This window comes from Bombyx mandarina, chromosome 24 (assembly GCF_030267445.1).
Source record: "Bombyx mandarina strain Sakado chromosome 24, ASM3026744v2".
Lineage (NCBI taxonomy): Eukaryota > Metazoa > Arthropoda > Insecta > Lepidoptera > Bombycidae > Bombyx > Bombyx mandarina.
Window position 1 is genome coordinate 2119624 of NC_143230.1, and position 23823 is coordinate 2143446.

The window sequence follows — 23823 nt, forward strand, 5'->3', positions numbered from 1 at the left end:
TACGTATCTAAATAATTTATTGAAACTATATTATATTATTTACATTGAATACAGCAAAGAATGAGTGTCTCACAAACAAGTGTTGATACACTTTCAAACCTTACTGACATGAGTGGGACGCGTGTCCAGTCCAATTTGTATAAGTGACTAGCGACCCGCTCTCGCTTCGCTTCGGAAACATTAAAACACACATGAAACAAACCAAAAAAAAAAAAAAAAGTTGCCTATGTTCATCAGGGACAATGTCGGCTTCTAATGGAAAAAGAATTTTTCAAATCGGTCCAGTACTTTCGGAGCCTATTCCAAACAAATAAACAAACTAATCTTTTCTCTTTATAATATTAGTATAGATGAATAAAAAAGTATTAGATGTATGCGCTACTGAAGCACACAGAGTAAATGAATGTAGCAATTGCAGATGGATCGAAGTGGCCGACTTAATTTTAGGTATCTTATAACTTTTGGCGCTATATTTGGCTACGGTGGCGCCACCATATTTAATTTCTTTTCGATGGACATTCTTCCACCTACCTAGGACGGATCCTTAGTTATTGAAATTGTAATTTTTAACGTTCTTACCAAAGTTTTTTTTTCGGGATTGGAAACTTACTTTTAGAACAAAAAAAAAACTTATTAGACAATTTAATCTGAACAGATTTATTTAAATATTTATTTACACAAACAATCTAAAATACAACAATAATAACGCTGTGACGAACAAAGTTTGGGAGATACACGATCTCTTACAATTATTATTATCAACGAAATCGTAAATTCCGAATATTTGAGCTTGTGAGATGTTCTGTGGCTCCGTTTCGATGTCTTCTAATATCGGCGAGATGTCGCTGTAGTCGACAACGGAGGGAGTGTTGCCAACTGAAAAAAGAATCGAGATTTATTGGTTTTCGCATCTGAAACGCAGTTGACTGGATTAAAAATAATGACGTCTGGAAATTGTTACTACAAATTCAGGGTTAAAGTGTTATTTTGTGCAACTTTTAGTCGTCGTGGCCTAAAGGATAAGACGTCCGGTGCATTCGTATCTAGCGATGCACCGGTGTTCGAATCTCGCAGACGGGTACCAATTTTTCTAATGAAATACGTACTCAACAAATGTTCACGATTGACTTCCACGGTGAAGGAATAACATCGTGTAATAAAAATCAAACCCGCAAAACTATAATTTGCGTAATTACTGGTGATAGGATCTCTTGTGAGTCCGCGCGGATAGGTACCACCACCCCGCCTATTTCCGCCGTGAAGCAGTAATGCGTTTCGGTTCGAAGGGTGGGGCAGCCGTTTTAACTATACTGAGACCTTAGAACTTATATCTCGAATTGGGTGGCGCATTTACGTTGTAGATGTCTATGGGCTCCAGTAACCACTTAATATCAGGTGGGCTGTGAGCTCGTCCACACATCTAAGCAATAAAAAAAAAACTGGTGTTGTGTTACACACAGTTTCTAGAGCCCGTTAAACGCTAATGCTATTGTTGTCCAATGCTATTCATGTGGTCGACATTTCAACGGCTATAAAATAATCCTATAATTCGGAAGTAAAGAGTTATTAGTAATAAGATTAGTTATTGGCTTGTGTGCATTTATAAAATAGTAAACGTCATATTTTGTGTTAACTGCGACTGAAATCGTTTAAAATAAATTTAAAAAAATCTAACGGACTTTACCTCCAGGTTCGGTGGCGAAATGCAAAACAGCCGACAGCTTACTCCAACCAAACCTAGAATATACACCCAGATTTTCTTAATAACCTAAAAAATAGCTTAAAAAGACATTTTACTTAAAATATGTTGTTACAAAAATCAGTAGACATCGGCTTGGCGGTGGCATTTCTAACTTCCGTGAGCGATGATAATCACTCACCATCAGGCGAGCCGTACGCTTGTGTGTCTACTATACCAATAAAAGAACCTTAATCATCCTTAAAAAATTTGCTTACATTACCCAACAGATCATAGAAAATTTAATTGATGGTGGGACGTCTTGCGAATCCGCACGGGTAGGTACGACTACCCCGCCTATTTCTACCGTGGAGCAGTAATGCGTTTCGATTTGAAGAGCGGGGCAGCCTTTGTAACTATACTGAGACCTTAGAACTCATATCTCAAGGTGGGTGGCGGCATTTACGTTGTAGCTGTCCATGGGCTCCGGTAACCACTTAACACCAAGTGACCCGTGAGTTCATCCAACCTTCAAACCAATAAAAATCTATAATTGGCGGTAGGTTCGTATTAAAAAATCAACAACTAAAAAAATATTTTTTTTTTCTGTATGTCATCAATCACTAATGGATCTATCAGTGATAAGTTTAAGCGCCATATGATCAAGTTAGAACAATAAATCTGCGTGTCTGTTTACCTGTTTCTGGATGCAACTAGGGCCTCGTAAACCGTAGAAGGAGTCAGTCCCCTCACAACGTATACCGCGTTATGAATAGGTCCTGCAGGGGAACGCGAGCGAAATGAGGTATATTCAATTCAATTCAATTCGATTCAAATGATTTATTTTCCAGAGACATAATACATAAATAATGGTATTATAAAATTTCAATCATGTTCGCACTTGAATAAAAAGTGTGCAAATATAAAAATGTTAAACGTGGGGAAAATAGAAAATTATAAAGATAGTTTGAATGTTATTATTTGAATGAACTTTTATTTTCATTTAAATAATATTTTTAAATAAATAATAATAAATAAATATTTACTAACAATCACGCCACGTTAACTGGTCCCGTGATAAGTTCATAAAGAACTTTTGTTACAGGTATCAGATAACGGAAATAAATGTAAGATTTTTATTATACACATACATATATTTAATATACATCCATAACCCTGGAAAAGACATTTATATTTATCATACAAATATCTTCCCTTGGCGGGATTCGAACCCGCGACCCCCTTGTGTTGTGACCATGTCACTTACCTCTACACCAGACGGCCGTTTGTATTTATCTATTTTTTTATATTTTTTTATATTACTATTTTTCTAATTTTCGTAAAAAGATCATACATAAAAAAAAAAAACCATTGAGTTTATTGAGTCAGAGCTTCCCTGTAAACGATATTTGACGTTGTTTTATTTTTTTAAATAAAAGAACACTTATTATGGCATAACTATAATAGTCAGACACATGCTGTGGCGACACTTTTTGTAAATAATAATGTGTTCTACAAAGTCGTAGTACATTATTTTATTCTATTATCAATAGTTTTCGCAGAGCACGCGATGTAAAGAATATTTTAGGTAATTTTTTACTCTTTGGGTTACATTATTGGAGTTTTAGTAAGGATCCCTAATATTTTTCAAAAAAGATTATAGCCTATGTCACTCGGGAATAGTGTAGCTTCCAAACAGTGAAATAAATTTTTCAAATCGGTTCAGTAGTTTCGGAGCCTATTCAATACAAACAAACAAACAAACAAATAATTCCTTTTTATAATATTAGTAGAGATTGTTACCGTCTATGAGCACTGGTAATCACTTGCCACCGAGTAGAGCTTGATACAGTTATATGAGATAAAGAAGTTGCATTTTAAATTTTAAAAAATCTGAATTCATTAACATAATGATACTAGTGCAAAATTTTGTGTGTTGCCAACAAACCATACAATACCTTCACTAGAATCGCCGGGCACGACGATCTTACTCCAGATGCTGGCGGATGGGTCGGTGTTCAGCGGATCAGGTTCGTCGGTGGCCGGCCTACCGTAGTACTGACGGATCCAGAGATAGTACTCTGCAATGTTTTAATAAAGACATCCACGTTCGCCCAGACTACAGCGCTATATCCTTGTGCAACCCGCATCCACTTACTTCAACGAGATCTCATACTTGATGGTAGGACCTTTTGTGAGTCCGCACGGGTAGGTACCACCACCCTGCCTATTTCTGCCGTGAAGCAGTAATACGTTTCGGTTTGAAGGGCGGGGCAGCCGTTGTAACTATACTGGGACCTTAGAACTTATATCGCAAGGTGAGTCGCCACCCACCTTTTTACGTTGTAAATGTCTATGAGCTCCAGTAACCACTGAACACCAGGTGGGCAGTGAGCTCGTCCACACATCTAGACAATAAAAAATATATTTTAAAAATTAATCATTTTCAAAGAGACAAATTCTTATGGGATGGTAAGCCGGTACACGGTAAAATGGTACACGTTATTATATCATAACTAGCGACCCGCCCTCGCTTCGCTTCGGAAACATTAAAACACACATAAAACCAAAAAAAAAAAAAAATTTTTTTTTAAAAAAAGTAGCCTATGTTCATCAGGGACAATGTCGGCTTCTAATGGAAAAAGAATTTTTCAAATCGGTCCAGTAGTTTCGGAGCCTATTCGAAACAAACAAACAAACAAACAAATCTTTCCTCTTTATAATATTAGTATAGATAATAATATTTCTTTCATTTTTGTTTTTTCATTATCAGGTTTTCGTTCAAGCTTGAATGTCTGAATTGCAGGAGCCATCCAAAATGTAGCTAGTCTGTTGGATAATGCTATTAAAACACTTACCTATAATAGTAGAGTAGGAGTCCACTTCCCACACCAGGGTGAAGCCAGTGGGAGACGCCTTGTTTAGTGCCGGGTCTACCTTGAAAGACGCTATGTTCGGTACTCCTAAAAAACGTGCATTCTTCATTTAGTGGCAACACTGAACATATTTTGTAGTAACGCCAGAAATCATTATATTCTCCTACAAAATGCTTTGGTTTTTTTTTGTTGTTTTTTTTTCACTCACAACTTGATCTTAATTCTCTATGTTTGTTCGAATCATCTTTTAAGATGACTGCAAAGTCAGAATAATTAATTCCACAGGAGTACATAAGTTTCTCACTACATTTATTTTTCATTACATATAACGCCACTGAAGGGCGGAGTAGAAGTCTCTTTACAGAACATTAATTACAAAAGTATGTACCAAAAGCAATGGTTTAGAAATACAATGTAATTTTGACTTTTATTTCATTTTAAATCAATTTTTAATTTTAACTATTTTAAAGTATTTTTTTTTCATTTCATCTCATTTTATTTAATTTGTATCCTAATGTAATGAAAGGTTGAAAAAAAGTAGTTATTTATATAACATAGGGAAAATTTAGTTAGGATTTAAAAAAAGAAACAAATACTTTTAGCATTTCCTTGTAAATACGAGAATTTTGCCAAGATCATTAATATCAAGACATCAAAATCATAGATATAAAATAACGCTACCTGTCAATTTATATGAAACATCAGCCATTCCCAGTTTGTTCTCAGCTCGGAAAGTGTAGTTACCGAGATCCGTTGTCCTGATTGATCTAAATATTAACTGGTACGTACTGCCTTGTGCTATCGACAGTACTCTGAAATGACGGAATTGTATGAATCATGAATTTAGGGATGTACGCGCGTTTCAATGGTATAATCTGTGGTTCAGACTTTTCGGCGGGAACGTGAGCTGTCAAATTTTGTCCAAAATGCTGACTAGATTATTTGACGAATGGACTCTCGACGGGCCGGATTAAACACTTCCGCGGGCTGGAGTTGGCCCGCGGGCCGTACTTTGCCCATCATTTTTTTAAGGGATTTCATGACCTGGTAACTAAGTCCTTTTAAGTCATTACCTTTAAGTCATGTCTTATTTTAATTTGTATTCTTATTTTTATAAAAAATGATAATATGGAGTGAAATGAAATGAAGATGATTAATTTGAGACATTAATCAACTGTGACGAAATTAAATGAAATGAGATGATATGGGATGAAATTTATTCTTAGTAAAATGATGGTCATTTACTGAGATCTTTCAGTGGACTTTTTGGAGGATCCCAAGAAGTTACGTCCAGCGGCTTCGTTTCATTTTCCCACATTTGTGCACTTTCACAGATATTAAACAGTTAATATTATCTAGAACCGCTGCGTTCATCGATAGTACGTTTCCAGAGATCTTTTTTGCCACGTACCATCCGGCTATGGAATGAGCTCCCCTCCACGGTGTTTCCCGAGCGCTATGACATGTCCTTCTTCAAACGAGGCTTGTGGAGAGTATTAAGCGGTAAGCAGCGGCTTGGCTCTGCTCACGGCATTGCTGACGTCCCTAGGCGACGGTAACCACTCAACATCAGGTAGGCCCTATGCTCGTCTGCCTACAAGGGCAATAAAAAATATAAAAAATAATAATAAACCACCGTTATTACAACACATTTAAACCTAGAAGAAACACTAAATAAGGTAATAAATAATAAACTAGAATAAAATCAAAATAAGGTCGGCCACCACACGTGAAGCGTTTATGACGCGGGTTCGAGAACTGTTTCTCAGAGAGTTAGCAGAGTCATCTAATTGATAATATTTGTTTGTATGTGTTTTTATATGTATATATTTATGTATAGGTATGTATTTATTTAATCACGAGTATTTGTATCTATAAATATTATGTATGTTATATATACACATATGTTTAAGTAATATCACCTTCACACTACACCTACCAAGGTTCATCTCTGCACTCCATTAAGGTAGACTGTTAGAGAGTGCTTCAGGCATTAAGTCTGCCTTTATACTGTCTAGTATATAAAGTTATAAATAAATAAATAGACAAAATAAACCAAATCACACAACTTGACTGCTCGCGTTCCCGCTGTAAAGTCCACTTTGCTCATCACTGGTCATACCTGTCATCCGTGTTGACGGGTCGGCCGTCCCGGTACCAGGCGGTCCGGGCGGGCGGCACTGCGAACTGCACGTCGGCTAGGAGCGCCGCGCGGAGCCCTGGGGCCGTGTGCACGAATGTTCTCTGAGCGATCACTACGGGAGCGTCTGCGGGACGAACCCCGACCCGTTACACATCCAACATCCTTTTTTTTATTGCTTAGATGGGTGGATGAGCTCACAGCCCGCCTGGTTTTAAGTGGTTACTGGAGCCCATAGACATCTACAACGTAAATGCGCCACCCACCTTGAGATACAAGTTCTAAGGTCTCAGTATAGTTACAACGGCTGCCCCACCCTTCAAACCGAAACGCATTACTGCTTCACGGCAGAAATAGGCAGGGTGGTGGTACCTACCCGCGTGGACTCACAAGAGGTCCTACCACCAGTATTGTTCCTTCACCGTGGAAGTCAATCATGAAAAATTTTGAAGTACATATTTCATTAGAAAAATTGGTACCCGCCTGCGGGATTCGAACACCGGTGCATCGCTCGATACAAATGCACCGGACGTCTTATCCTTTAGACCACGACGACGTCGATATTATAATATAATGTCAATAAAAACCCGACATGAAATTATAGAATTTATAGTTAACTACCCACGAAAACCGGATTATATTACTAAAACTACAATCCTCCTCCAGTCCCTCACCTTGAATGATGACTCGGATTGACGCCGCCACTGAACTCCCCACCCCGTTGTTGGCGATGCACTCGTAAGCCCCGGCCTGCATGCGGTGACTCGCCTTGAAACGTATTCTAGAACGATGCTCTAGAATTTCCATGACTTCTCCCTTGAAGAGATACGCAACGCTTCAGACGCGGCCAAACTAGAGTTAGGCTTACCGACATTATCAATTCGGGGTTAATACCTAATAGCTAATCTTTCTACATTATTTGTACCTGAGGAGATAGGCTATTTAGCTGGTAATATGCGACATTTATCTTCGTAAATAAAGATCCGTTTTATTTGGTACTAGCTTTTGCCAGCGACTTTGTCCGCATGGAAATAGTTCACAAATAATGCTTTATTTTAGAACAAATTTGGTTAGCATAAAAAACGTTATAGTGAGGCAACCTTAACATACAGACATGTGCTGTCCCGGACTTTTTTTTAAATCTTTTAAAGGGGAACAATTCTGTCATACATTATTTTAGCGAAACTTTAACCGTTTCTGCAGCGCACGCAGCGGAAGCTATCAAAAGGAAAAAAAACAACCGATTTTGAAACATTATTTATTGGTGTTCCGCTTGTATTGGTCTTAGCGTGATGTTATATAGCCTATAGCCTTCCTCAATAAATGGGCTCTCTAACACTGAAAGAGTTTTTCAAATCGGACCAGTACTTCCTGAGATTAGCGCGTTCAAACAAACTAACTCTTCAGCATTATAATATTAAAAAAATAATAATAATAAAGTATAGATTAATATCAACAATTCGATATTTCTAATTGAACTTCAATTAAGTTTACCCGATTCAAATAGCTGAAGAAGTTTTTTTGTCATGATATTATGTTCACTCAAAGAGCAATGGAGTGAGATATACTCGGATATTCCTTACGAGTCGAATCAGGCATGAGGAGATCCGTAGAAGAACCATAGTAACTTAATATAAGTAACTTAACATAATAAGCTTGACAGATCAAGAGTTTGAAGTGGCAATGAGCAGGGCACATTGCTCGTAAAACAGATTGCCGCTGTGGTCAAAAATACGCAGCGTGGGTAGGCCTCCCACGAGATGCACCGACGACTTGCTGAAGGTCATGGGATGCTGACTGCGTAGGACCGATTATTGTGGCGAGCCTTAGGAGTTTCCTGCAGTGGACGTCTGCGGGCTATTAAAAAAATCAACTCACGTCTTTTCTCCATTCCACAACAGGAGGTGGAAAGCCGGTTGTTTCGCATCCTATATCCACAAATTCTCCTTTCTTGACCTCGAGAAAACCATCGTCCGGTATGGTCATTACTGTTGGAGGATCTGATAAAAAAATTAATGCAATTTAGACATTTTATAAATGGGATAGAAAGGAAACAAAAATGCGATTTAAATACACAATATTTGTGATCTGGGATTTTGGGATAATAAGGAAGCACTGATTTTATACCAACAATACTTCGATTAAAAGCTCTCACGTATTCAAGCTTAAAACTTTTATTATTACACAACAACCTTCGAAATTTTATACGGTACTTCTGTGGTACGTCTGTTTTTTTAATTAGCTGATGATAATAATTAGTACTTACACTGAACTTCCACGGAATGCGTTTGCCTTATAGGACCCCATGGCTCCGGTCGGATTACCTATTACAAAAACACGTTTTGTTTGTCAAGAGCATGTCTTTCATATATAAAGCATAAAGGAGTTGTTCTCGGAAGCTATGCTTGAGGCTTGAGATAAAATGGAAGAAAAGACTTCTGCATAGGACCATACCGCAACATTTGGGAAGATAATCTACTCAGCCCCTACGAATAGCGTTAGAGCAGCTGTATAGAAGAATACTAGAAGCATATAGACATTCTGACAAATCTTGGGCGTTGGGAACCTCTGCGATCATTTGATAAGAACTATTAACGGAAACAAGTCGCGTAAATAATTTTAGAGGCATCCAAGTAGTAATACAGTACCCGACGATAAATGTTGCCCTTCGACCATTTGAAAGAGATACTCGGTCAACTTCGGCTTTGTAGAGCGTCATCTCTGTCGCACAAAAGACTAAAAATCCGTTGCTTGTTAGGACCGCACACTACCGCAATCTTCTTCGTTAGAGGTAACGCTTAGCCGATCGTCTCTTATCAAAAGTCGATGTGCGATAGTTATCGTCGGGTACTGTACTTGTTTTTTAATAGCCTCATACCCCGGTTCTTTCTAAACTGTTTTTTATGTGTCCGTTTAATCACTAATAACGAGATTTAGCGCTACGAATAATTAAAGATTAATATGACTATGTTTTTTTCTCTTCTAAATAACAATAACAAAAGAGAAGACACAATTTGTAATTTTATTTAAAAAGTAAGATTTAAAAATCGACTTAGGTAGGTAGTACACAACTTTATAGGAGGCTTGTATAACAAAGATAACTTATACACAATATTCGCAAATAATTCAATTCTATCAACAACTTATCCACATCTTAACTAATGTACTTACTGGTGGTAGGACCTCTTGTGAGTCCGCACGGATAGGTACCCACCGCCTTGCCTATTTCTTCCGTGAAGCAGTAATGCGTTTCGGTTTGAAGGGTGGGGCAGCCGTTGTAACTATACTGAGACCTTAGAACTTCTATCTCAAGGTGTGTGGCGCATTAACGTTGTAGATGTATATGGACTCCAGTTACCACTTAACACCGGGTGGGCTGTGAGCTCGTCCACACATCTAGGCAATAAAAAAAAATGTATAACTGTTTATTTATTATTCAGCAAAATTATAAAGCAAAACTTGCATATTATTTACATATATACATTTCTATATCGTAACGTATCTCTAGTAAATAACAAATTAAATTAGAAAAAACTAGGGTTGACAATGTAATTGGTGTAACTAGTATTCGCTTAATGATCAAAATTCGACCGTAATGCCTCGAGATAAATGTTGATTCCAGATTTTTTATAATTTAATTGAGTATGTACTAGAGATAAGATGGATTACGACCTAAGTCGATATTGAAATTTTATTTCCTTAAAAAAAGAATTCGATACCTTTTATTTACAAAGACGGCCGAACTACCCGCTTAATCGAAAATTTAATTAAAGGCTTTCTTCAACAAATTATGAGTAATGCTTTTTTCTTCCTTGAGCTTAATTAAGCTCAATCGGTATACGATTAACAAAGAGACACGTCCACTTTTCTAATTAAAAGCTGCCCTGGCGTACAAGACTAGCGTTTGTACGCGAGTTTCACTGTCTGTTTTTATGAATCAACAAAATATGAAGAAATTTTTCAATTTTCACATTCTACCTATTATTTACTGGTGGTAGGACCTCTTGTGAGTCCGCACGGGTGGGTACCACCACCCTGCCTATTTCTGCCGTGAAGCAGTAATGCGTTTCGGTTTGAAGGGTGGGGCAGCCATTGTACCTATACTTGAGACCTTAGAACTTATATCTCAAGGTGGGTGGTGCATTTAGGTTGTGGATGTCTATGGGCTCCAGTAACCACTTAACACCAGGTGGGCTGTGAGTTCGTCCACCCAACTAAGCAATAAAAAAAAACCTACCCATAATTCAAGCATTTGACACGATTGCTATCTTATTTAACTGTGAGGCTATTTTAGACTGAATAAAAAAAATCAAGATAAAAATTTCACAAGAATTCGTACAAAAAACATTTTTTTTTTTTTTCAAAGTAATAGCTAGACCAACTTTTTGCTTCTCGTATCGAGACAAACATTACATCAAGTGGGTATGCTATGTATGGGTGGACTAGTATTAGCAAATTCTCTCAGGTTGAGCCCGTGAGCTCACCCACCCGTCCGGGCGTGTTTGGAATAACCTCTTAAGCTGCCAGCAAATAGGCAAGGAAAAAAAAACTATATAAGCAGCACTTGTAATAACGACAGTATTTTGTTAATAGATAACACTAGCGGCCCGCTCCGGCTCCGCTCGGGTCTTTAACAAAAATTTCAACGATATTTGACGTTGTTTTATTTTTTTAAATAAAAGATCACTTATTGTGGCATAACTAAAATAGTTCGACATATGCTGTCGCGACACTTTTTGTAAATAATAATGTGTTCTACCAAGTCGTAGTTATTTTATTCTATCATCAATAATTTTCGCAGGGCACGCGATGTAAAGTATATTTAGGTGCTTTTTTTACAGCTTGGGTCACATTATTGGAGTTTTAGTAAGGATCTCTAATTTTTTTCAAAAAAGATTATAGCCGATGTCACTCGGAAATAGTGTAGCTTCCAAACAGTGAAATAATTTTTCAAATCGGTTCAGTAGTTTCGGAGCCTATTCAATACAAACAAACAAACAAACAAACAAATCTTTACTCTTTATAATATTAGTATAGAAGTATAGATAAGCTAGAACCGACCGACTAAATTATTCTGAGTTAATTAAAAAATCAGACACAGACTTCACTAAGAATTTTTAACATATCGATTGCACGAAAGGTGAGCCCTTTAATTAGCCATCGCCGCCAAAGTGCCCTTCCGGTGTCCAACATAACTAACTAATTACTGAAACATAAGAATTTGATCTAATTGGCTTGTAGGTAAGACAACCAATTGTGTCGCTCCCGTTAGATTACAACTGTAATCCCGTTAATTGAGAAGTATTTACCAAAATCCGAATGTATCTTAGTATGTATTATTTTAAGATGAAGTAAATTAAAACAATAGTCAGATACATTCAATTTAAGAAAAAAAGGTTATTTTTCAATAATAATATGGCAATAAATGTACGTTAGACGTGGATCGGAGTAAAATTAAATTGATTTATTTGAAGTTGTAATATATTGGGATGAAATTGAATTAAACGAGATGAGATCAAATAAAACAAAGTGTTTGTAAAGTTATGGGAATTTACAAAGACTTTAGTGGGCTTTTCCGAGAAAGCCGAGAATCCATGGACCAGCGGTCCAGCGGTCCAGCGGTTTTATTTAAATTTCTCACGCTTACGCCCTTTCACAATTGCTAAATAGCTAATAAGACACCATTGTCAATAACGATTGAACCTAAAGATACATTTAAAAAAAAGTGTCAAACATGACTATCCTGCCAAAAATTTCAAAATTAAAAAACATAGATAACAACGAAGACGTCTGGTAACCGCTCAAGCAAGACTTCCAACAGCCTATGAAACACCAAAGAGAATAGAATGTAGCGATATCTACCATCTAATACAAAGAGGCCCAGCAAATCTGAGTTGATAACGACAATGGCGGAACAATTGGCCTATTGGTTTAGCAAAACATCCGCCCGGTGGAAGATTTGTCTCATAGACCATAAAACACTCATGACAGTGCGTACAAAAATAACCTATGATAATATCTAGAAGAAACATTACCTAATGTTTTGTGTGCGTTACTGTAAAAGACATATATGAAACACTTAATATTTAAGAGTGGCAAAAATAATGTTCACACGGAGTCAAATAATTCGCTAACAAAAAAAAAAACATTTTATGGCGCCATTTTTTTTGTATGTACCGTCACACAAAATAGTTTGGTTCAAATTGATTAATTGCATAATTGACCGCCTCTCGAACTCGATCCCTCCGGGTTAGTGAAGGGTATGTGTCGACAGAGGCACTGTGGACTATGTGGACTCTGTCAATTACATCAACAAAGCCCTACCGGTTTTATTCGTTCGACCTAAAGTTCACGAAGTTCCCGTAGTTTTTTTTCCCTACCTGTGCTGATAGCCTTGAGAGGCTATTTCAGCTTCGCCCTAACATGTAGGTGAGCTCACGGGGCTCAAACCGGAGTGTTTCTAGCACTGGCCCTAGTAAGAGCAATGCTTCGCAGAATCTACCACGGGATCGGAAACGCGACCCGCTGAGAAGATCCAGCGAGAAACTCATTGGGCTTTCCGGTAGTGACCTTTTGTTTGTTTATTTAAGGTACAACAGTATTTTATTAATTAAGGAATAATACATGTTTTTTTTATGAAGGAAGGATTACTGGTGGCTGACAGGTATTTCACCAGGACACGTGGGTAAGTAAATGCTGAGCCAGGAAGGGTGGAAGCTGCCCGAACGTCTCCGAAAGAGACCTAACAATTCAATTACAGCTGCTTCGCGAATGCATTTACTACCAGAACAAAATCGCGACCCACTGAGAAGATCCGGCGGAAGATTCAGTGGGCTGTGTCTGTGGGTTAATTCGCTTGTCGAGCCCTTCGTCGCAAGCGACGGGTTCAACGAGGACGGTGACCGGTGCTTGTGGTACCTAAAAGCACCGTTAATGGATCGGGAGGATCCGTAATGACGTGTTTTGCGCGACGTCGACTGTTTACCATTCGGTCTACAGGATCGGGTATGTAGTTTCCAGCGGCCACGACAAGAGGGTTCTCATGTCATGCCGCTTTCTCAAAGTGGTGGTATCATACGGTAGCAGTTGTAAACGGAGTGAAAAGTGTTGATACGAAAAATTTAACCTAATAGCTTATCGCGCCATCTTTGAAATTACACCTCATGCTACGGTGGCGCCACCCTAATTTTGTCACTTTTCGATGAACACTTTTTCGTACACAGGGAGGGTGCTTCTTATCTCTACCCTCTACCGTTTGTTCTGTGTACAAATGTAGGTACACAAATTCATCATTATGGTCGGCTTCAATATTTTCTCGGTCCCGAACAGAAGTTAGCAATACGCATCTAGCTCTACAAATAGACGCGGAAAAACCTCGAATAATCCAATATATGTATAATCTCAATAGAACCGCTATTAATTTAATTTATTTAAAAAAAAGACATCGATATCTCACATTCATCGACTCGCATCCCAACATTAACAACGAATTACAAGATTGTTCAGATGGACAACAGGCGCTACGATAAAATTAATTGGTACGTTTCTTAAATTGTACCAACAGAACGTTGTTTGTCTTATATTTAGTGCGACATGTATTGAGAGGGTACTTTTGTTCTCTAGTTGGGTTAATGACCTCACGGCCCTCTGGGTGGCAAGTATTACCGGAGTAGATAGATATCACAACGTGAATACCATAAGATATGAGGTTGAATGTTCAACTATAATATTTAATTGCTGTCACCCCTGAAACTAGGGATGCTTCGCTGCAGAAACATGCAGGTGATCCCTATCCGGCCTTTAATCATTATGGCCTAAGGGATAAGACGCTCGGTTCACTCGCATCAAGCAATAGTGTATGTGCTAGTGTTCGAATCCCGCAGGCGGGTATCGATTCTTCTAATGAAATACCTACGTACTTAACTAATGATCGCTGATGACCTCCACGGTGAAGGAATAACATCGTGTAATAAAAATCAAACCCGCAAAATTATAATTTGCGTAATTACTGGTGGTAGGACATATTGTGGGGCCGCACGGGTAGCAGCAGTAATGCGTTTCGTTTTGAAGGGTGGGACACCCGTTGTACTGTAAAAACTGAGACCTTAGAACTCATGTCTATATAAGTAGAGTACTATAGACTTATGTACCCACTTGACATGAGGTCGGACGTAAGTTCGTCCATCCATGTAAACGAGGCTTGCGGAGAGTACTTAACGGTAGGCAGCGGCTTGGTTCTGTCCCTGGCATTGCTGAAGTCCATGAGCGTCGATGACCATCATCCATCCATTGGATCCATCCGCCTCCAAGGGCAGTAAAAAAAAACAATAAATACGCCCGACGACTAATGGTAGTGATTCGTGTGGTTCACCAACCAGTGGCAGATGGCAGCACCAGTAGTGACTTTAAAGTAGTTCTATAATAAAAACAGAGATGGCGTTAGGAGTTTTCTCACCTCGCACGTATAGGCCGCGGTGTCCGATTCCCTGATTTCATTGATCTGTATGCTGAAGTTGGCATGCATTTGAACTCGAGGAGGTAGGAGCGTGCCCGGGTCCTTACTGTCTCCCAGCAGGGTGCCGTCTTTGTACCAACGTACTCTTGGTTTGACATCTGTGAATAAATTAACTTGTTCAATACTAAGTATATTTGATAGTACATATTTGCTGGTTATTGATATAGAATTGGGATCTTGGCACATAAAATAAAATTATTCCGCTGCTAACTACACAATTATTCATCTTTTCTAAAATCTTCTTTAATAAAATAATTAAAAATGAACTGACACCTTTTACGCCTTGCTCATTCAACCATCTTCGCCATCTTTCTTTTCTGTAATTTTCTCTGTCATTATCTTTTCCTTCTCTTAACGTTTCCTCTCACTCACATCTTAACGCTCCATTCCTGACTCACATCTTAACGCTCCACTCCACTTGTCCTGGTATAACTGGAAAGGCCTTCGGACCCCCAGTAATTCCTCAATCATAAAAAAAATACCAGTACGGGCTCACTAGACACCCATCGACCGTACACGGGTAGCCGCTTTGAATTATCTTCCATTCATTCAAAATTATCAAGAGAGCATCGAAAATATGAGTCGTAATCATAAACAGGAATTGAGTGAAGCCAATAACAAAACACATATAACTTGGGGTCCACTCCAGACGCTCACTAGAGCGACAATTGGAACACAAAGATATTATATAGATCTATTGACACTCTTCCTGTATAACGTTGGCTACACAAACGTTAGTATTGAAGTGTGCTCGAATTTGGATGTGGCATTTTGTGTTTCATAATGAATACACTTATAACTAACTGGTAATGCTTTTTTTTTATTTACTTTTAATTTAGTTTAATTTTAATTGATTTATTTTGATTTACTTTTAATATTATCTTCAGGCTATTTCAGCTTCACCCTAACATGTGGGTGAGCTCACGGGGCTCAAACCTGACGACGTTGCTAACACCAACCGTAGCAAGAGCAGTGCTTCGCAGAATCTACCACCGGATCGGAAACGCGACCCACTGAGAAGATCCGGCCAGAAACTCAGTGGGCTGTGTCTGTGGGTTAATTTACTCGTTGAGCCCTTCGTCGCAAGCGACGGGTTCGACGAGGACGGTGACCGGTGCTTGTGGTACCTAAATACCGTTAATGGATCAGGTAATATTATCAATGATCAGCAATGTAATGAAATCGTTGGTTGTAATGTTAAGCTTGTAGTTTGAAAAAAAGACTTAATGAGCTTCATACTAAAAGATACCACATTAAAAAATCTTACTTCGCTGGATATTGTCGATGGTCACGGAGTGCGATGAATCTTTATATTAAAACCGACGTAACGTACGTGCTTAATACAAAGATATCTGGCTTTTGTTAGACTGTGAAATTTATGATTTATTAGGGCGTTTGTTAGTCAAAAGTTTTTATTTATTTATTTTTCTAATAAATTTGAATGATCAATTGTTTGTTTGTTCGCGAGGTCGATCTAATATTTTAGATAATACCTGATTAAGATAAGAGGTAAGTTATTACGCATCCAACAATTTGAATATCTGCTGGCTTATACGTAATTATGATTTTCGACAATTATTAAAATGACTGATTCACAGGAGACCAAGAAACTAGCGTAATAAAAAGAAAAATGACAACTGTTTTTTTTTTTTTTAAATGAAATCAAAACAACTGACGGATGGAAACATTAAAGTAGTAAGCAGTAAGGTAAATTATAGTAGTAATTTATAATCAAAAAAAAGTTTTTTTTTATGGCTTAGATGGGTGGACGAGCTCACAGCCCACCTGGTGTTAAGTGGTTACTGGAGCCTATAGATATCTATACGTAAATGCGGCACCCACCTTGAGATGTAAGTTCTAAAGTCTCAGTATAGTTACAACGGCTGCCCCACCCTTCAAACCGAAACGCATTACTGCTTCACGGCAGAAATAGGCAGGGTGGTGGTACCTACCCGTGCGGACTCAAGAGGTCCTACCACCAGTAATAAAATAATGATTTCTAAAATGACAAATGAACTCCTTGATTCTTCACGTACTGTTCTTGCGGATATAAAAGCCTTAATACGCACCATCATAATCATGAAATAATTTGCTTCCTAACCTACATAACCGGGTTCTTAACCAATACCCGATTAATATGATATTATGTTATCATTGGATGACGGGTCAATAATTATAGGAAGCGCTCTCGCGTCAAATGGTCGAATACTCAAAATAAACTAACACTCTAAATAAGGCCTATATCAACAAGTTTCCTAATCAAAATAATGATGAAAAATCATTATTATAATTATAATAAACTGGCAACCAAATGGTACTATTTGTTCGAAGGCATGGGAAGCCATTTATTATAACTCGCAACATTGTTTATTACCACAGATAATTTATAGTTTTAATGCGTTAGGTCAATTTTGGCCTAAGGGTTTTTTTTTTTGTTAAAAAGCATTGTTGAATTAATGTGAATTAATGTTTGGAAACTTAAATTATGTTGCTATTGTTTGTTTAATTTTTGAGTGGCCTATTTTAATAGACTGAATTTTAAAAATAGGACTGATTTTAACAATGCTATAGCGACAATGGTAACATATTATATAGAAATAGAGAAAAGTAGATGAAATTTGTTAGGAAAAAATACTGTCTATACGCAACATAAAGTATATTATTTCTACAACGTTCTAAATGGAAAGTATTGATTAGGCTCGCACTGGTAGGTATATGCCATGATCCTACCTAGTTCTATCGTGTATCTTATACCTTTAAACGAGCAATTCTTGTAATAATAAGATAAATCGATCTAGCTACGATTTATTTTCAGAAAATGTTGTTTTATTCATGTTTTCAATAATCAACTTTTCCCGATATCTATTGGCGAATAATAATACAATTTTTCTTAATCGAGGGCAACTAACCGCTTTAAAGACACAACAAGATGGCGATATAAAAAAAAACCGGTCATCATCTAGTTAGTATTAAATGTAGGAGTTGTAAACAGAGTGAGGTGGGCTGAGTGAGGTTTTTTGAGGATTCACTGGGTCTGAGGTGAGCTCACGGGCTCAATCTGAGAGAATTTTCTATCAAAATTTACCGTAGCAGAGTAGAGGAGTGCTTACCATGGGGTCGGAATAGCGATCCGCTGAGAATATCCGTCAAGATACTTTTTACTGGTGGTAGGACCTCTTGTGAGTCCGCACGGGTAGGTACCACCGCCCCGCCTATTTCTGCTGTGAAGCAGTAATGCGTTTCGGTTTGAAGGGTGGGGCAGCCGTTGTAACTATACTTGAGACCTTAGAACTTATATCTTAAGGTGGGTGGCGCTTTTGCGTTGTAGATGTCTATGGGCTCCAGTAACCACTTAACACCAGGTGGGCTGTGAGCTCGTCCACCCATCTAAGCCATAAAAAAAGAAAAAAAGGACCCAGTGGGTTCTCTCTTTCTCTCTCTTTAATTATTTTCTTGAATCAGTTTTTAACAGCACAAAGAGAAAAGCAAACACATGCTGGTGTTAATTTTTGTGCTCGAAATTAGTTTAAATTGGAGAGGACATTATTAAAAAACGGTAGGCAGCGGCTTGGCTCTGTCCCTGATATTGCTGAAGTCCATGGACGACGGTAATCACTCACCATCAGTTAGGCCGTATGCTCGTATTCCCGCAAGGGCAATAAATAATTCAAAAATTAACAAGCATTTCTCGACAAACAAACAAACACATGAAGTAGCTTTCACTTTGACGACGTCTGCTCTCGTCTGTCTGATTCAAAATTTGAGCTTAACACGACTTAATATCGAGCTTATTGTCATGCAAATGTGACATTTAAGCTTTTCTGATTACAATAACAATGCTTTGTTGCCTGATTGATCGAAATGTCAGATTAGATTGAAGACGTTCCGAAAATTTATTGTCTGAATTTTATAATGTTTGTTTTTCATGTTATTTAACTGGGTTGGATATTTGGAGAATATTTTTGTTATTGCATACACGGGTGAACAAGCCCGCGGACATCAACAACAGAAATTCCACCCCCCAGCTGGAGACATGAGTTCTAAGTCTCAGTAGTACAACGGCTGCACCACCCTTCAAAGCGGTATACGTCACTGCTTCGTGAAATAGGCAGGGTGGTGGTACCCAGCATTTCGGCCTACCACCAGTAACCGTCTAATAACAGATAGCTAATTACTGGTGGTATGTTTTGACAGCATTGGAATGCTAACTTTGCTAATTACTGACCATTTTTTGTTGGCATAGCAGGTGGGTAAGAGACCCTGGTTTTAAACCACCATTACCGAAACCCATAGGCGTAATAGCGTGGCTGGCGTCTCTTATACCTTTAGACGTGGTGTAGAAACCTCAATTGTGTTACGGTTGTCTTAATAGTCAAAGCGCTTAGAGGCAGAAATATGCAGGTCGCCTTCACCACCCATACACGGTGAACTTAGAACACGCCATGATCATCATGATCATCAGCAAATCATAATTTTCACCGGTTTGAATATGAATACACGATGTTATTCCTTCACCGTGGAAGTCGTACGTGAACATGTGCCAAAAACGCATTTCATTACAAAAATCGGTTACCCGCCTGCTGGATTCGAACTTCGGCACATTTGCATCTGCTCGTTACACCGGGCGTATTATCCTTTAGGCCACGACGACTTCAAAACTTTGATCATTAGACGGAACATATTACCAGCTTTTAGCTGCCCGACGAATATAATCCTTAGCAACTAGTATATACAGTTTGTAATCCCAAAACATGTTTTAATCAAGAATACTTAGTACATCATGCATGATTACTTACCAGACTCGTCCAGATAGCAGGGCAGCAACACGGTTTCGTCCTTATAACTCTTCACGGTAACCGGTACGCTTTTGAATTGTCTCTCGCATTGCAGCAAGTGTGTGCACATTAGTATTAAACAGCATATCTTTAGTGACCACATTTTAAGTTGCACTGAAATAACAGGGTTTTCTTGTTTTCGTTGGTAATAAAAGCAAACCTAGCAAATGCTGCAGTCAAACTTAAGGCAGTTAGCTCGAATTATGAAACTACTCTTGATTGTTTTTGGGGGACGATAGACCAGCTAGTCAAAAACTGAAAACTTTTCTAGTTTCTACCAAACTGTTACGAGAGCACGGGCTCAACCAGAAAACTTGTACCAAGGTCTGCCCGAGCGGATGCTCATCAGCTCAACAGCAGCTGCTTCTGGACTGCATCTACGATCCACTGAGAAGATCCGGCGAGAAACTCAACGAGTTCCACTCTGTCGTGAAGCAGTAATGCGTTTCGGTTTGAAGGGTGGGGCAGCCGTAACTATACTGAGACCTTAGAACTCATAACTCAAGGCGGGTGGCAGCATTTACGTTGTAGATGTGTATGGGGTCCATTAACCATTTAACACCAGGTGGGCTGTGAGCTCGTCCACCCATCTAAGCAATAAAAAAAACCCTCGAACCAGTACTAACCAGTATAATCCAGTAGTAAAACTTATTTGCGTTTTGCGTTATTATTATGTTTAAAACCATTTCAACAGATATAAATGCAAATTAGATGCACCCCATTTTAATTATATTATCATAGTTTACGACATGATAGATTTTTAAAAGCGATATGCAATGTTTATTCCAACAAAAATTATAAACGCGCTAAGTTTGTACCGCGGTTTCTCTTTAAATTTTTCATACGAACGTGGAGCGCTAAAATGATTTGTTTATTTTGGATACTAGCAGTATATTAAAGTGAGGTAAACAAAAAGAAACAAATTTTCATTAGATAGTGAACAAAAATAATCGAAATCAATGACTTGAAATTTACAAAAACTTATTATAAACAATAAAATACACAAAACGGAACTAAATCATCATACAAAAATCCATTAGTGCATTTCGCATATGATAAAGAATACAATATGACACGAAGATCGGATATATATATTTGTATCGTTTCCATACGTCTGGAAGATCTTAACATGCCCCACATTTATTTTTCTAGCATTTATTAAACTACTTCGTTTGCATGTGGAAGGGGGAGAGCATCTACCCAGAACCACTACTGACGGATTTTAACTGGGGAAAGAAATACGCGGGCGGTCACCAACTTGGATGTACCGATGGTCTGGATGGATCAGAACTAGGAACTTTGGGAAGTCCAGTGCCTGATTCCAGCAGAGGCAAAGCTACGTCATAGCCGCTCTGTATATCACGAAATGAGGCTACTGAGATTTAGTTAATAGATCTGGACTTAAATTTTTTTCCTAGTTACCAGTAGCTTTATCGGGTTTTTTTGTCTTCGTATCGATTGATGAACGAGCTAACGGGGGTGAGCCTGAGAGAACTTACTAACAACTGCCCTAGCTAGGGTAGTGCTTCGCAGAATTTACCACCGGATCGGAAACGCGACCCACTGAGAAGATCCGACGAGAAACTCAGTGGACTGTGTGGGTTAATTTACTCGTCGAGCCCTTCGTTGCAAGCGACGGGTCCGGCGAGGACGGTAACCGGTGCTTGAGGTACTTAAAAGCGCTATTAATGGATCGGGAGGATCCGTAATGACGTTTTTAGGGCGACGTCGACTGTTTACCACTCGGTCCACAGGACGCATCTGGACACTTCCTCAAACCCCTCCTACATCAACTTCATCCTGCCTCAAGAGCAGGGAGCCCATGCCCGGGCTAGGGTACGCCCCGAGGCCCGTTTCGGTCCGACGACCCTTCTTATCTTATCTTAAGAGCTTAGTGCACGAATTAACGACAGATGCGTCGCTTACTACATTATTGTTATTAGCGAGCGGAAGCCGTGATGAGTCAACCCTTTTTAATTAAATGTATTTCGGTGTATTTGTCAGTTAGTACATACCGACTGTTTGCTTGTTTAATTTATGTTTTTGTAACGAGACGGCAATTCTAGAGAACGCTGTTGTGTTGAGAATCAAAGAGTCAAATCAAGGATGTCGTGAGCCCCCGTCAAGCGTGTCGCCAGATTTATAAATACGATATATTTATCTAAGATGACCTGGAAGAATTGTATCTTTGGGGTAAATGTTAGATTTTAACTATACAACTGCGTTTAATAGATCAATGACGTTTAATATATTAGCTGGACCTATTGCTACCTACACTATAACGGGTGTAATGAATTTGTTAAGTGTGTTGGTACGTCGCTGAATGCAAAGTTTAAGAGCCGCTGTCCTAATGGATATTTTTTTTTATGTTTGAAGGATTACTGGTGGCCCGGAGGCCTTTCCAGTTTCACCAGGACAGGTGGGCGAGCAAGGGCTCAGCCAGGATGTGTGGGATTTGCTAACAGCTGCCCGAGCGCCTCCGAAGGAGACCTAACAACTCAAGAGCAACTGCTTCGCGAATGAATCTACTATGGGATCGGAATCGCGACCCGCTAAGAAGATCCGGTGAGAAACTCAGCGGGCTGATGCATGGCTTAGGTTGCACGTCGACCTCTTTGTCGAGTTCGACGCGTACGGTTACCGGGGTCCCTAAGCCTGTCCTAGTCCTAAGTCCTAAGTCCTAGTATTAGAGCTGAAGGCGTCAAATGGATAAATACGCGTGGTGTACTTGTATCTAGCGATGCGACAGTGACGGTGTTCGAATCCCGCAGACAGGTACCAATTGTTCTAATGAAATACGTACTTAAAGCATGCTCAAGAATTACTTCCACGATAAAGGAACAACTTTAACGTGTAACTAAACTCAAGCCCGCAAAAAAATGCCTAATCCATAATTACTATTGAGACGGAGACTTCAAATCTCATGGTGAATGGCGGTATATACATTACGATATCTATATGGACTCCAGTGGCAATTTAACACCAAACTAATATTACATACAACATAAGCGACGCAAAGGAATCTAGAACGAGCTAAATAAAACAATTCCATGTCCGACTTTTTTTGCACGTAATTGTCTATGATTCACTGTTCCGTACATTGAAAAAAGCAAAGGATTCACGGTTTGGCGGTTACGATATATAATGTTGTTTTAAAAAAATATAGGTACACATAAGTAATCATCGGAAATTATGACAATGCACGAGTTTGAAGCTGATTCCATAATTTATATAAATAGCACCGCTGACTGACTATGGAATTTATACTGGTGGTATTATAGACTTTTTACTGGTGGTAGGACGTCTTGTGAGTCCGCACGGGTAGGTACCACCTTGCATATTTCTGCCATGAAGCAGTAATGCGTTTCGGTTTGAAGGGTGGGGCAGCCGTTGTAAACTATACTGAGACCTTAGATCTCATATATCAAGATGGGTGGCTGCATTTACGTTGTAGATGTCTATGGGCTCCGGTAACCACTTAACAGCAGGTGAGCTGTGAGCTCATCTATCCGAATGTGCAATAAAAAACCCTTCGATCAATAATAGTACTAGATTAAGGATCAGGAACAAAAATAAGACGCTCCAGTGGCCACGTTTGCAGACACGAAAACATCTTCATTTCTTAGAAAAAAGTTTAATAATGTTAACGACTTCAGTTTATTATAAACCTTAATACTTAAACATAAAGTTTAATTACCATTGCAAAATATATGTATTTAGGTCCTTTCGTCAGAAAAAGAATATTATGGAATAAATTTAAAATGTCACTTGAACATAAA

General features: G+C 38.6%; 2 protein-coding genes across 3 annotated transcripts in view; both read right to left on the minus strand.

Annotated features, from left to right (window-relative positions):
- Positions 1 to 23823, minus strand: part of LOC114248331 (igLON family member 5) — a 27356-nt gene continuing 3533 nt past the window's right edge. For both annotated transcript variants that reach the window (XM_028181550.2, XM_089738015.1), the window contains exons 2-13: positions 20006 to 20158; positions 15150 to 15307; positions 8961 to 9018; positions 8573 to 8694; positions 7369 to 7510; positions 6677 to 6821; positions 5236 to 5366; positions 4537 to 4641; positions 3637 to 3759; positions 2376 to 2457; positions 1685 to 1737; positions 1 to 876 (exon numbers count right to left, since the gene is read on the minus strand). In XM_028181550.2, the coding sequence (XP_028037351.2) occupies positions 674 to 876; positions 1685 to 1737; positions 2376 to 2457; positions 3637 to 3759; positions 4537 to 4641; positions 5236 to 5366; positions 6677 to 6821; positions 7369 to 7510; positions 8573 to 8694; positions 8961 to 9018; positions 15150 to 15307; positions 20006 to 20147 (1464 nt within the window). In that variant the 5' untranslated portion in view covers positions 20148 to 20158 and the 3' untranslated portion in view covers positions 1 to 673. The remainder of the gene's footprint in view (positions 877 to 1684; positions 1738 to 2375; positions 2458 to 3636; positions 3760 to 4536; positions 4642 to 5235; positions 5367 to 6676; positions 6822 to 7368; positions 7511 to 8572; positions 8695 to 8960; positions 9019 to 15149; positions 15308 to 20005; positions 20159 to 23823) is intronic.
- The window catches only part of ghi (ghiberti), a 26162-nt gene continuing 17937 nt past the window's right edge, over positions 15599 to 23823 (minus strand). Inside the window, exon 3 of the transcript XR_016325323.1 lies at positions 15599 to 17157. The gene's annotated coding sequence lies outside the window, so the exon portion shown is untranslated. The remainder of the gene's footprint in view (positions 17158 to 23823) is intronic.